Source organism: Vipera ursinii (genome assembly GCF_947247035.1).
Source record: "Vipera ursinii genome assembly, chromosome: 10".
Lineage (NCBI taxonomy): Eukaryota > Metazoa > Chordata > Lepidosauria > Squamata > Viperidae > Vipera > Vipera ursinii.
Window position 1 is genome coordinate 3,197,799 of NC_139520.1, and position 13,609 is coordinate 3,211,407.

Below are 13,609 nucleotides of genomic sequence, written 5' to 3' on the forward strand. Positions count from 1 at the left end.
ATCAAGTAGAATGAGAATTATAACTTCTATTGATGTTAACTTACTCTGAACTCCTTGGAATTATACCTGTCTGTTCTATCCTGGAACAGACTTTGCTCAAAGTCCAGAAGCCTTCAATGTCTTTCCTTAGTTGGGGATGGCTTACAGGTCCTGCATCCCTCTTGCCAGCCTACATCTATTACAGACTATCTCTTGGTTTCGAAAATGTTATGCTCACATGAAACCCATGCCATGATTAAAACCAATGAGAAAAGAGGATGTACATCTAGCAGAACTTTAATATAATCAGTATCTTTAATCTCCCTTCTTCAGACCCTAAAAAGAATATGTGGCATCTTATTACAGCTATCAAGGTTGAAGGAATTTAAAAATAATCAGGATGATAGAAAAGAAGATGTGAATCTATGTACACATATTAACATATTCACAGTTGTGGGACAAAGATGTGGCTACCGGTAAGTTGGATGGTTTTAAGTCAGCTCTTATTTTATTAGGACCTCAATGGCATATGTATTAGTTGGTTATTTAAAAAACGTAAACACATTTAAGCAGCTTAAAAATATATTTCTGGGAATCAGTTGGAAGATACTGGCAAAAAAGTAATGTTAATATTATTATTGATTTTAATAACTGATAGGTATCTTTATGCATGTATCAATAACATCAAGCAATGTTTTCTTCCAAATTAACATTACACCACATAAAACTGCATAGAATCATGCTGTCACCAAGATTGGTATTGCTTGCCTGCAAACTTCTCCAACTCATACTGAATCACTACATTTATGGAACTTAAATGTAATTACAGCTCTTGCAACACCAAAGTTAAAATTATACAGCAGGTAAAAATCTCATCTGAAATGCATGAAAAACCGGCAGCTACAAAGCCCTTTTACTTCACCAGAGGTCCACAGCATATCCTATTTGTTTTAAAGTTTTATTTGGCCAAAGCACATACAATTATCAAGGGCTCAACTGAGGCCTTATAGTTCTTCTGTCCCAGCGGAAGGGGTTCAACGCAAATTTCTAAGGGCTTTATTCCAAACAGCTCCATGTGTCTTAATATAATATTAAGAGAAATCAGAAGGAGTGTGATTTTCATAAAAACATATGCCTTCTAATAAAATTGATAAATTTAAACCTCCTGCCAGATTCCTTCTGACTTTTCTTTTGCCCCAATAGGCTTAATAGGTCTCTTCTTCTACAAGAAGAGACATAATAGAGAGGGGAAGGTTGATCAAAGCTGAAAAGCTGCAAGGATTTACATTATTGTCTATTGGCAGAAGTAACCCTTCTTTCCAGACAGCCTGGGCTCTCTCCTTTTTCTAAACAATGATGCATCAATATGGGCTCTGCAAAAATTGTGGCTCTGTGGTTTTCCTAGCAAAGGTTTTTTTAATGCTGAGCTGTGCCCGAGCAAGTAACATGCCCATGATCTGAAAGACCAGTGGATCGACGTGCAATGTTTTCCAGAGTAGCCAGGACTTTTCTTTAGGCCAGCAGGGGATGTGCCACATATAACAGTCCCTAAACTCCAAAGAGTGCTCACCTGAAGTAGCCTCAGTGGCCTCTGAGGCGGATACAATACCCGACCCCTGACACTCCCAAGAGCTAAGACTGTGCCTTGTGAAGAAGCCCCTCGCAACCTAGGAAGAGCTCCTAAAGAATGTTCTTTGGGGAACGTTTAAAACAAGCAAGCTGTAATGCTTAGCTCAACGGGGCAGGCCAGTTCTTTCATGCTCTTCCTCCAATAAGCAATTGATAGATTTCGTGCCTTCCACATTCACTGGGGATGCAACTCACTTCTGACCACACAGGCTTTGCTTCTAAGAGCTGCAATCCAAAGTATTGAGAGATTCTCCAGCAGAGGCAACCTGGGGCGCGTTCGGTAGCTGCTATGATCAATCAAGTAGAATGGGAATTATAACTTCTACTGATGTTAACTTATTCTGAACTCCTTGGAGTTACACCTGTTCCACCTAGATGGCCCTGGTGCTGGGGAGGTCCTTAAAATGGCGTCCAACCTTCTCCCAAGAAGACAAGTCTTCCAAAGGAATTCAAGACTGAAAACCCCAAAGCATCCCCTCTCGATGAAATGGATGTGGCTTTCATTTCTACCAGTTACAATGCTACAGAAGTCACTCTGGGAAACAGCAAGTTGTGGTTCAACATTTAGAAGGTATTGCTCAACTTATGCACTTGACTCTGCCTCTGAAAATGCTTTCATCTGAAGATGACGTGTGTTTGCAAGGTGGCTGAAAGTGGGATTTACTTCAAATCATTCAGAAGAGGCAAAGAGAAATAAAGCACCAGCAAATTAACAACTTATGTCATTCCTGTATGTTAATTAACACCACACACAAACACACACAGACACATATACACCAAGAGAGTGTTTGTTATAGAACTCACATTTTTTACCATTCTATGGAAGATTGCTGCAGATTAAAGCAACCTTCCTTTAGCAGAACATCCCACTGACAAAACAGGGAAGAACAACAGAATTTTTTGTTTTTTTTTTAAATGACAAATCGTTTGATAGTTGGCTGACAAAAAAACCCCCGCATACCCCCTGGATTAAAATTACCTTTAAAAAGCACATTTCCTACCCCTGAACCAAGAGCATCATCCTCCCAAATCACAGTTGTCTGGAAATAACACAATTATTTGGAATTCTCTTAGGCAAGAGTAGTAACAACCACCACAAAAAAATGCAAAGGCGTTGGCCCTTCATCAAGGCTGACCTTACCTGGAGTCTGGGTATTTGGTCAAAGTTGCTAGGCTGCTGGTGTACATGTGACCTCCTACATCAATGTGCACCGGGGCGTTAGATTTGGTGAGCTGGGCTGGGAGAGGAATGCCTTGAGCAGCAATGGGAGAAACTGGGGACCGTGTCAGAGAGAGCCGGGACATCGCTCTGCCTTCCTCCTAGAAACCTCAGACAGAAAAGAACAATTTCCTCTTAAATGCAGTTGTGTGCTACCTTGATTCCAGCGTGATCACAGATCTAATAAGATCTCTTTTGCATCTGCCTGATCACATATTCAGCTAACAAATTATTGCCACCTCCATAATTAAGTGTATTTGCATCGTAGTCTTCAAAGGACCAGCGGCAAAGAAAAAGATGCTTATTAGCAATAAGAAATCAAGGGGAAAAAAATCTTTTTCAAGGTGTCAGCCTCAAGGGGCATAAAACAAACTGCAAAATTCTAATTAAAGGTCGCAGGCTTATGTGTTAGATGTGAAATATCCCCTGACAAACGAATAACCAATTTGTGAATTGGGATTCAGGGGTTTTTGCAAGTTTGTCTCAGTAACAAGACACCTCTAAATTAGTGACTTCCTCAGTACCTAAGGCGTTTCATTTAGACATGTAGTAAAATTCACATCAAACTTGGAACTATTTTTGTTGCTTTTTAACTAACTAACCACACAAGAAAATAGATAGCTATTTGTTATTTTCAGGACAATGTACCCAGAAGAGAGAATGGAAGGGCAGGCAAAAGTAAAGGTTTAATCACTTATCACTGCCCTGCAATGTTTTTTGTGTGTATAATTTCCAATTATCCAGTGGCCTCACTTTAAAACACACACGTACACCAATCCTCTTACATTTAATATGGAAAGGTGCTTTCCCCCCACCCCATGTGAAAGTTACAGATACAGGTAGATTTCTAAATGAAATGCATGAATTACCATTTTACTCAAATGCCACGGAATTCTGATCTATGCAGAAATATAGGGACCTCGTCAATGTTCGTTTTTTAATATTTGACATAGGGAACTCTACCCGTTATTTTCACTGGCATTGATGTAGGGCAGACATGTCAAACTCGCGACGTCACGTGATGTTGCGCAACTTATCGGAGCTTTTTCTCCATTGCTGGCAATTGTGGGGGGGGGGGGAACGCAGTTTGGGATGACACATCCGGCCCACAGGCCGGCAGTTTGACACCCCTGATGTAGGGGTAGGGCATACAGGTAGCCAGCAGAAACTCTTGCAAAAAACAGAGCAGACCTAGTACTTCTAACCTCTTTTCGTATATTAAAGCAAAATAAGCCAAAGATTAAACAATTATGAAATGTTCAATTGTATGCAATGTTTTGAGTATAATTCAATGTTGTCATATTTCATGACTCTATTCAGCCAAGAGTTGACAAGTATCTTATATGCGGTATTTCACAGAACGTTTCCTTTTTTTTTTTTAAGATATCAAGCTGGTCTCCTTTCTCAAAACCTTCACATTTCCTTTGAAACAGCATCCCAGGGGTTGACCTGGGCAACACCATTCCCACCATGTAACAGGCAACAACTGGAAGCACTTTCCCTAATATGGACAGTACCATTTTTGGACTTTGGGGACAAATGTAGCAACGTGGTGGGCAAAAAGTCCTTTCCGTGGAGCCTGTCTTTGGCATCCCCTGAGGCTAGATCTCCCACATTTGCTCTTAGTACGAAAACCAGCCCTGTGCAGAATCCAAACCGATCAAAAGCCTCAGCCAGTTAACAGGAAACTCTTGATAACACAGTACTGACTTCAAGAAGGGCAAAGTTTTCTAGGGGAGTGGATATTCCTTTTCTTCAAGGAATATTTCATGTGGCAACTCAAACCACTTGGTTTTTTATAAATGCATGTGCTATATCTGTTACACCTACCCAAATCTCACTGTCTGCTGGTGTCGAATTCTAATTGCAAATGCACCCCCTCTGCAAGGACTGACACCTAGCCTTTTCCTAACAGCCACATCTTTGTATGCATGCTATTTTCTGAGGCTTAAATCCAAAACTCCACAGGCCCAACCTCATGTAGAATGATTCAAACCCAAAGCCCAAGGAAAGATATTTTTTTTCTTTAAAAGTCCAGTCAGTTGAAGCTCACCATTTCTTTAATGAAAAGAAAGCTTCCCCCCTTCGTTTTGTTTTTGGAATGAAATTTTAGAACAAGGAGTCAGCTCAAGACTAAGTGGTGCAATTCTCTTTGATCTTAACAGTGCAGGAGAACCCTAACCCTAACATCCATATGGAAGACAGATCTTAGCTATGCTAAAGAGGCTTCCTTTCATATTATCGCACGTTACATGCTAAATAGCATTAGGTTCACAAACCTTACAGAAGATTATTTAGTTGAAAGTAAATCCATACTATTCAGTAGGGCTTACTTTGAAACAATTTTGCACTGAGCTGCAGTATTATTTTTTCTTTCAAGAAATAGCCTGAAAAACATATTATTCTGTAGTAGGCTTTCCTAAAATCCATCTTGTGAATTCTTTCTGTCTCTCACAGCAGGAGAGAAGAAAAGACAAGAAAGAAAAGGAGAGTCTATAAAACTTAACAAATATGATTCTAAAACTAGGACCCAAATTTAAAAAGATGGATGTTGACCCTGCAAAACTACTCATCGCTGTTGTCACAGAAGATGGACATGCTTTACAGACATGCAATTTATTATATCATGTCCTTAAAACAGCATACTAGTCAAGCATTACCTATTATTACGCATTTAAATATAACAACTTAATTCTTAATATAACAACTCAAGAAATCCAGTTAGGGGAACATTTAAGAATTGTGAGGGGGGTACACACACCAAGTTTCAACTAATCTTTGTGGACAATCTGACCTTGGAGAAGAAATTGTGTCAACCTGCTGAAAGCAGAGTATATTGTTTCTCCCCACACCAATCAGACCAAAAATAATACCCCAAGTCTGGAAGGCACCTTTCCATTAAGGTGGGAAGATTCTCAAGTGGATGGTGCCGCAAACCAGGGAGTTGACTGACATGTGCATCTGGCATGGCTCGCTGCCATCTTTCACTCCCTCCCTCCCTGCTTTCCTATGCTAACTGCCAAAGCACTGCTTGTAAAATCTATTTGCCCATGAAAAGTGAAATAAGAGCCATCCCATGCTCATTTACACACAAAATGATTTTGTGTCCCATTGAGCTCACAGTTGTTCAGCTCTCTAGGGGTGATTAAACTAGCTAGGCTGCTACAGCTTGAGATGAGTTTACCAGAATTGTTTCTCCACATAGCTGCTTCTCTGGGACACTTTCATTTTATCCATAAAAGGTAACAGAAGGCAGTTGTGCAAGCTCCATTCTCCTCTGTGCCCATGGCAATGGCCCTGAGGGGAGAAAAGCCGGGAGGAAAGGCTGCAGAAATCTCCAGGTTACTGTCTGCCTGATTCTCTGCCTGCCCCCCCCCTCCAGCAAGCCCACTATTCTTCGACAGAGAGAATTTCAGACTGAATTCCCACTTTGAGGAAAAAGACTTCAAAAGTGCAAAGGAAGTTGGGTTGGGTGAAATGTTCTCCCCATCTGCTCACAGCTGAGGGACACAGGAGCCACTGTGGGGAGGGGGGGCAGAACTGGAATCCCTCCCTGGAGCGAAATTTAGACCCAGAGAAAGAAGAGCCGCAAAGGGGGCAGAAAGAGAAGCAGCTGCAAACAGGGCAGGGGACCAAAGCAATAGCTCAGGGGTCGGCAACCTCGGCTCTTTTACGACTCGTGGACTTCAACTCCCAGAATTCCTGAGCCAGCAGAGCTGGCTCAGGAATTCTGGGAGTTGAAGTCCACGAGTCATAAAAGAGCCGAGGTTGCCGACCCCTGCCATAGCTGAAACTGCAGCACGGAGCCCTGCCAAAGGAGCCACCCAGTTGAAACCGAGGCATTGCAGGCTACAGATGGGAAGTCAGGCTAATTAAGGCTATAAAAAGGCTTCTGTTTCCAAAGTTTCGGGTTGCCTGGATTAACAACGACAATTTGAAACCAGCGCGGTTAATTTACTCGTGCAAGTTAATTCCTTCGCGCCCATTTAAGACGCGCAATGAATTCCGCGCCAAGACGCGCAATCCCCCATTTCCAGCCAGCCCTGCGCCGCAGACCCCTCGCCTCGGCCGCCTGCCCGTCTTCTCCCGGACCGGCCTCACGGGGCACCGCGGCCGGAGGGAGAAAGGCGGCTTAAGCTCGCCGCCCGGAGGCCTCCGTACGCGACGGAGGCAGCCCCGGGCAGCGGCAGAGGGCCGAGAGGGGGTCCCGGTGGGCTTCCGCCTCGCCTCGGCGCCGCTCTCCCCGGGCGGCTCTTCCCCTCGGAAACTTTCTCGGCGCGCCGAACTTCCCGCCGTCCTGCCCGGCTCAGCCTCGTCAGGACGGGAGCGAAGCGGCGGCCGGGGCGGCCCGCCGCGCTGACCCGCAGCCCGCCCAGCCGGGAGCCGCGGCGGCGCCCCGAAGGCGCCCCCCCGCAGGAAGAGCCCAACATGGCGCCGTGAGGAGCTGCCGGCGCAGACGGAGCGGGGAGGGCGGAGGAGCTCGCCCCTCGGCGCCCCGCTCCGGACCGGCGGCCGCTTCCTCCCATTGTCATCCCCGCCGGCCTCCCGCCGGCCCGCCCCGCCCGCCCCAGGCACGGCTGCCCGCCCGCCAGGTCCCCGCGGCCGAGTCGGGCATCGCGCTCCTCGCACGGCGGCGGCTTCTGCCCCTTCCGAGAAACCGGCTCCGGGGGACGCGGCGGCGGCGCGGGCGCGCGCCCCCCATGCGGAGCCGCGGCGCGCCCGAGCCGGGAGGCGGCGGAGCCTGCGGGGGAGCGGCGCTGGCGCCCCTCGGCCCCCCTCCCCGGGGCCCCGATCCCGCCGGGCGCGCGAGGCGCTCCCCCCCTCCCGACGCGCCGGCTAGGATCGGCGCCCCCCGCGCGCAGACCCGCCGGAAGAGCCGCGGCCGGCCGGGCGGCTCGCCTCACCTTGTGCGCCGCAGAACGGGCGAGCCGGCGATGCGCGCCCCGCCTCCCCGCCCTGGCTGCGGGCTGTCGGCGGCGCTGCTCCGCTCGGCCGGCGGCCCGGAGAGGCAGGAGCCGGGCGCTGGCCTACCTTTTGTCCCCCGCCGCCGCCCGCCAGCGCTCTGCCAGCCGGCTGCCCCCCTGCGCGCCTCCTGCCTGTTTGTTTTGTCTCCGGGTCTGCGGAGGGAGGGCGGGAGGCGGGAGGGAGGGGGAGCCGAGCGGATGGCAGACGAGGCGGCCGCCTCCTCGCTCGCCGAGCGCCGCGGGGAGGGAGAGCGCCAGGCGGGCGGCTGCCGCGCCGCGGCGGAGGCCGAGCTCGCTCCGGGCTGTGCCACCCCCAGCGCTCCCCGCCCCGGGAAAGCGGAGCATCCCCCGCCGCACTTACTTTCCGTGCCCGCTAACGGTCCGCGCGCCTCCGCTGCTGGATGGCGGGCCGAGCGGCGTCAGGCCACGGCGGCCACGTCCCTCCGGCGCCGGGGGGGCGGGAAGGCGGCTGGGCTGACGCGAGCCATCGCCCTCTGGCCCGCCGCGCCGGGTCCTCGCGCGGCTGCGGCCGGCATCGGCGTCCGGCTCCCGCGCAGGGCGGCGCGGCAGGGGCACTTGTTGATAAAGCGGAGCAAGTTCGGCGCGGCGCTCCCACGCGCGCCCGGCCGGCTCCCCCTCGCTCCGCGCGCCCGGCCCGCCTCTCCGCCTCTCCGCCCGCCCCTCCCGCTCCCCCCGCTCCCCGGAGGCGCCGCCGGCCCTGGCTCGGCTGGGCTCGGCTGACGCGCGCGGCCGGGCCCTGCGATTGGAGGAGAGCGCCGGCCGCCGCGGGCCAGAGGCGCCGCTTCCGAGACGGGCTCGGCGAATGCGGCTGCCGGGGGCCCTGCCCGGCCCGCCTCGGCTTGCCCGGCCTCTCCCCGCGCCCCCGGCTCTGCCGCCTCGGGGGTCTTCCGGCCGCCTCGCCCGGGCTGGGGCGCCGGCGCCTCGCCCCGGGCGCTGGCTGAGGCTGCGGGGCTCCCCGCCCCGTCTCCTGCCCCGCCAGCTGCTCCTCCGTGCCCGGCGGGCTGCTCGACGGGGCCCCGCTCCTCGCCCTTCTCCTGCGGGCCCCGAGCGGCTCGGGAGGAGCCCGCCTTTCGCCGCTTGAAACTCGTCGCCGCGCGCGGGGACCCAGACGGGCTTTCTCCTTGGAGGAGCCTTGGTCGGATCCTAAGCTCTTCCTTCCCGCTTCAGCGTGTCGAAGATGCACCCTGAAAATAAGCATCGCACCGTAACGAACGCTGTATTGCCACCGTTGCAACGTGCGTTGGTTAGGGAAGGATAAAAGGCAAGCACCGGCCTTCCTCCCGGTTCTGGCACAGTTAGGACGCGGCAGCAGAAGTTCGAAACCCGCTGAGCTAAGCGGAACTTTCTCGGCTCGGCTACTTCAATCACAAATGCTTGCCTGATATTGTGGTGGTTTGCTGCTCTATATATGATCCATACATTCTTGGGTACTTTAGTAAGTCAATCAGAATAGAGCTGGAAGGGACCTTGGAGGTCTTCTAGTCCAGCCCCCTGCTCAAGCAGGAGACCCTAGCCCAGCCCATTTCAGACAAGCGGCTGCCCGGTCTCTTCTTAAAAACCTCTACAACTTCTGAAGGCAACCTGTCTTGCGGGTTATGTAGATATCCTTGGTTTAAAAGCTCTGTAGAAAATCATCAGCATTAAGATAAAGCCCTGATAAAGAGGTTGGTTCTCAGGGGAACGCAAGCGTTATTAAATTACACCTTACAATCCTTTTAAACCACAAAATTTGGGCGCACACGAGGTAAGTTTGCAGCTGTAGTGCCTACTATTGACAGAGAGGAGAAATGGCAGAGATGTTTTGTAATTCTTTGATCGCCATTGTTGCAAAGGGCCAATTCGCCCACAGGGTTAAGGAACACAAGGGTCTTTCCCAACAGCCATTACAAAAAAGAAAGGCCTTTACAGCTGGTCTCGCTTGGTCTTCCTGACGTTTGCTTGAACCTGCAGAATGCCCCAAAAGCAGACAAAGCCTTGAACCAGTTTCTTAAGACGTAAAGCAGAAACTTTTTTCCCCCCAAGGGGAGTTTATTTATTTATTTCCCAAGCACAAGCTGCAGGAGAAGAGGGAAATTTTCTCATTAAAGTTACATCCCTGCAGTTAGTTCAATTACTTGATATATGCAGAAGATGTTGTAAATTTAAAGATTTAAATAGCTTACAAAGATGCCAGAGGCTCCATCAGTTAATTTCCTTAATTTATGGAATTTTTTTTTTAGCTCAGCTTCTGAAGTGGGAGGGAAAAGAAGAAGAAGAAGAAGACAAAGAGAAGTAGGTCATTGGATAGAGATGTATCCGGGTCAAGATTCCCTGCATCCATCAGAACAACTTGAGATTTTGGGGCATTTGCAAGCAAGGGCAGCTTCCGGATACAGTTCTGGGGAAGGTCGGGGCCTGCAGAGGATCCTATTTGTGAACACCTATTTCTATGCCAGTGGGACAAAACTCCTTTAGCGGTGCGTGGTCCGGGAGGTCAATCAGAATAGAGCTGGAAGGAACCTTGGAGGTCTTCCAATCCAAACCCCTGGTTAAGCGGGAAACCCTACTCCATTTCAGACAAGTGTCTGTCCAGTCTCCTCTTAAAAACCTCCATATAGGGACTCCTGCTTGAGCAGGGGGCTGGACTGGAAGACCTGCAAGGTCCCTAGTTTGCAGTTGAACCGTGCAAAGTGCAACACCACCTCTGTAGTATGAACTCCTTGCTGTGTTTATCTGTGAAAGTAACTAGGAAAGCCACTTGTATTTGACAACCATTAATGCTGCAGTGGTAGGTGCCATGTTCATCTTTGTCTTTTAATCGGCTGTGCTGTCTGCAAATGCACAGTGGCTATTGCCAATATTGAGGTAGTTTTACAACAGGTGTTTTGAGAAAGGTGAATGAGGCACTCCCCCCTTCTCCCCGTTATTCTGTTGGCCCCTTCGCAAGTCAACCGACCAGACCAATGTTATCAGAGAACCCCACTTGAATCTCCTAATCCCTTCTAGTTAATTTCACAAGTATCCCTCAAGTAATTGGTAAAACCCACCAGGCTGAAACACACAGTTGTGACTATGCAACAGATCCACCCTTTCCAAAAAAGACATAAAAGCAATAAAGAACAATTTTTGGACAAAAATAGCACCAGATAAGAGAGGTTGGACTTGATGTCATGTATTCTAATTGCAAGGCAGTTCATAGGTGCACAAAAGCCTAAGTACCGGTAGTCCTTGACTTACAACCACGACTGAGGCCAAAATTTCTGTTGCTAAGTGAGACATTTGTTAAGTGAGTTTTGCCCCATTTTACGACCTTTTTTGCCACAGCTGTTAAGCTAATCACTGCAGTTGATAAGTTATTAACCTAGTTGTTAAGTGAATCTGGCTTCCCCACTCACTGACTTTGCTTGTGAGTCACAAAAGGTGATCACGTGACCGTGGCACACAGCAGCGGTCATAAGTATGAACCAGTTGCCAATTGTCTGAATTTTGATCACATGATCCTGGGGACGCTGCAAAGGTGGTAACTGAAAAATGGCCATCAAGTCCCTTTTTTTCAGTGCCGTTGTAACTTGCATGGTCACTAAATGAACTGTTGTAAGTCAAGGACTACTTGCACTCAGAGGTTAGACAGGCATGTTGGCCATCTGAGCCCATCCGGATGGCCAATTAATAGGTCATCAGCCAGTGCGAACCCCTTCTACTTTTTTTGCTGTCCTTTAAAACTCCCCGAGGTTCAGAAAGAAGTCAAGAGCCATCAATATGGGTGGTCCTGAGAGCAGCATAATCCGCCTGGAATCCTATCATGGTCCTTTGCAAAGCAGCCATGTGGATTCCCTCTCTGTCCCGTGTAGAAATACATTTCCATCTGTGATGCTGATCTCCATGCCTTTAGTTTTAATGGTTGACCTTGGGTTTCTAGCACTACGAGAGAAGAAAGAATGCTTCTTTCTCATTCTGTCACTTGATCACCTGCCTGATTTCCTTTGTCTGATGTGTCTCTCTTGAGTCCTCCTTTGCTGCAAACTAAAGAAGCCGATTGCCGTAATCTTTCCTGGTAATAAAGCAGCTGTTTGCTTTGTTCTCTTTTTTCTGGAGCTCTGTAGAAGCCTTTCTGAAGTGCAAGAGCTGGACTGTACACAATATTCCTAGAAGGACATTATTGTATTGGTGGCTCAGCCACAGGTCTTGGATGAGATCACCCAGAACAAGTTTGGTTGGGAATCTGATGACACTCATTGATTTGGCTCTCCCGAAAGTTTACATCCGTGCTGTCTGCTGTCCATATAAGATCCCCACCAGCTCGGTACAGATCAGGGGTAGGCAACCTTGGCTCTTTTATGACTCGTGGACTTCAGCTCCCAGAATTCCTGAGCCAGCCAAGGTGGCTCAGGAATTCTGGGAGTTGAAGTCCACGAGTCATAAAAGAGCCAAGGTTGCCTACCCCTGGTATAGATGAAGTGCAGGGTATGCATCCACCTGTGCTCACATATTTGACCTAAATTTACTTTTTGCAGTCTCTTCATTGGTCTCAGGGTCCCTTCCTGAATGACACTGACTGGCCTGTTTCCCTAAAGAATAGCAGAAACTAGAAACTAAATCTGTTCTGGGACACAGCATAGAGGGCCACCTTTAGTGAACTGCAGGTTAACCATGTGAGCAGTCCAGTTGAAAGACGAGCAGTTGTGGAAAGATCAGTTCCCACCATTCCCAGGATGGTAAAAATCAAAAGTGCATAAAGATACAACACCAACCAACGGAAATTGTTATCCTTCTTACAAGAGCACAAAAAAGAACAGTATTGCCTCTGCAGTCATATCTTCCTGCCTTTATTGGTGCCAAGCCACCTGATGTTCTTCAGGAATTTAGCACTAACAATTTAGCTCCATTAACTCAAACCTGAATAGCCAAATGGCAAGGCATTGTGGGAGTTGTAGTCCAAATAATCTAGAAGTCATAATCCCTTTCCGTAATCCCATTTCTCTCAGCAAGACAGGAGGAACGAAACAAGCCATCTGACCCTTCCGCCTAATTAGACTTTGAACTGAGTAGACTAAAATAAGTTGGTTTTTTTAAAAAAAATCATAGCTCATTTTAAATGTTTACCGCATAGAAAAGGTGGTATGTTTATCTGCATCAGCTGGATGCATATTGAAAGCAGCAAAAATGGCATAATGCATGTTTTCTGTTTTACAGCCCTCTATTATGCTGGGATTCTTTCTTCTTTCTGTTGTTTTCGGATCCTGCATGTCAGTACAATGAATATATACATATGAATTAATACTTAAAAGACATAGTGCCAACTAAACAATATCATGGAGAAACATTGCAGTATGATTAAGTATTGCTGTTTTCAATCGAACATTTCTTTTCCCACTAGATGAAGTTTCTAAGATTCTCAAGGTACATGTCAAGGACAGGTTTATAAATGGATTTTTATTTATTCACAACTTGAAGACTAATTGCTTCTCTTTGCCTGAAGGCCAGGAGATGGGTTTTAATATCACACTTCAAAAGTATTCATAGAGCCACTGAGATACTGAAGTGTCATTGTTTTAGGAAAGAAATCTCAGGATGGTACTTGTGACCCTGAAAATAACATCTTTCACCACTACTATAGGATTTTTCCCCGAGTTTCAGTTAAAAGCTCAACTATTTAAAACCATACAAAGAAACTACCGCTCTATTGTGTTGAAACCAAGACCAAAAAATTAAAATATAGTTACTCAACTTCAGCATACAACTCCTATGTCCTTAAAAACTTCATCCAGATTCATGATATAAAAGTACTATGGAAATAAAATATTACTGGTGAAGATAT

The 13,609-nt window shown here is 48.0% G+C and overlaps 1 protein-coding gene across 3 annotated transcripts in view; it reads right to left on the reverse strand.

Annotated features, from left to right (window-relative positions):
- Positions 1-8,186, reverse strand: part of KCTD15 (potassium channel tetramerization domain containing 15) — a 62,108-nt gene extending 53,922 nt beyond the window's left edge. The window contains exons 1-2 of one of the 3 annotated variants that reach the window (XM_083370864.1): positions 8,153-8,186; positions 2,750-2,936 (exon numbers count right to left, since the gene is read on the reverse strand). In XM_083370864.1, the coding sequence (XP_083226990.1) occupies positions 2,750-2,913 (164 nt within the window). In that variant the 5' untranslated portion in view covers positions 2,914-2,936; positions 8,153-8,186. Of the gene's footprint in view, positions 1-2,749; positions 2,937-6,011; positions 6,104-7,731; positions 7,923-8,152 lie in introns of those variants that run through there. The other 2 variants (XM_083370865.1, XM_083370863.1) reach the window with 2 other exon arrangements.
- Between the last annotated feature and the right edge of the window lie 5,423 nt (positions 8,187-13,609).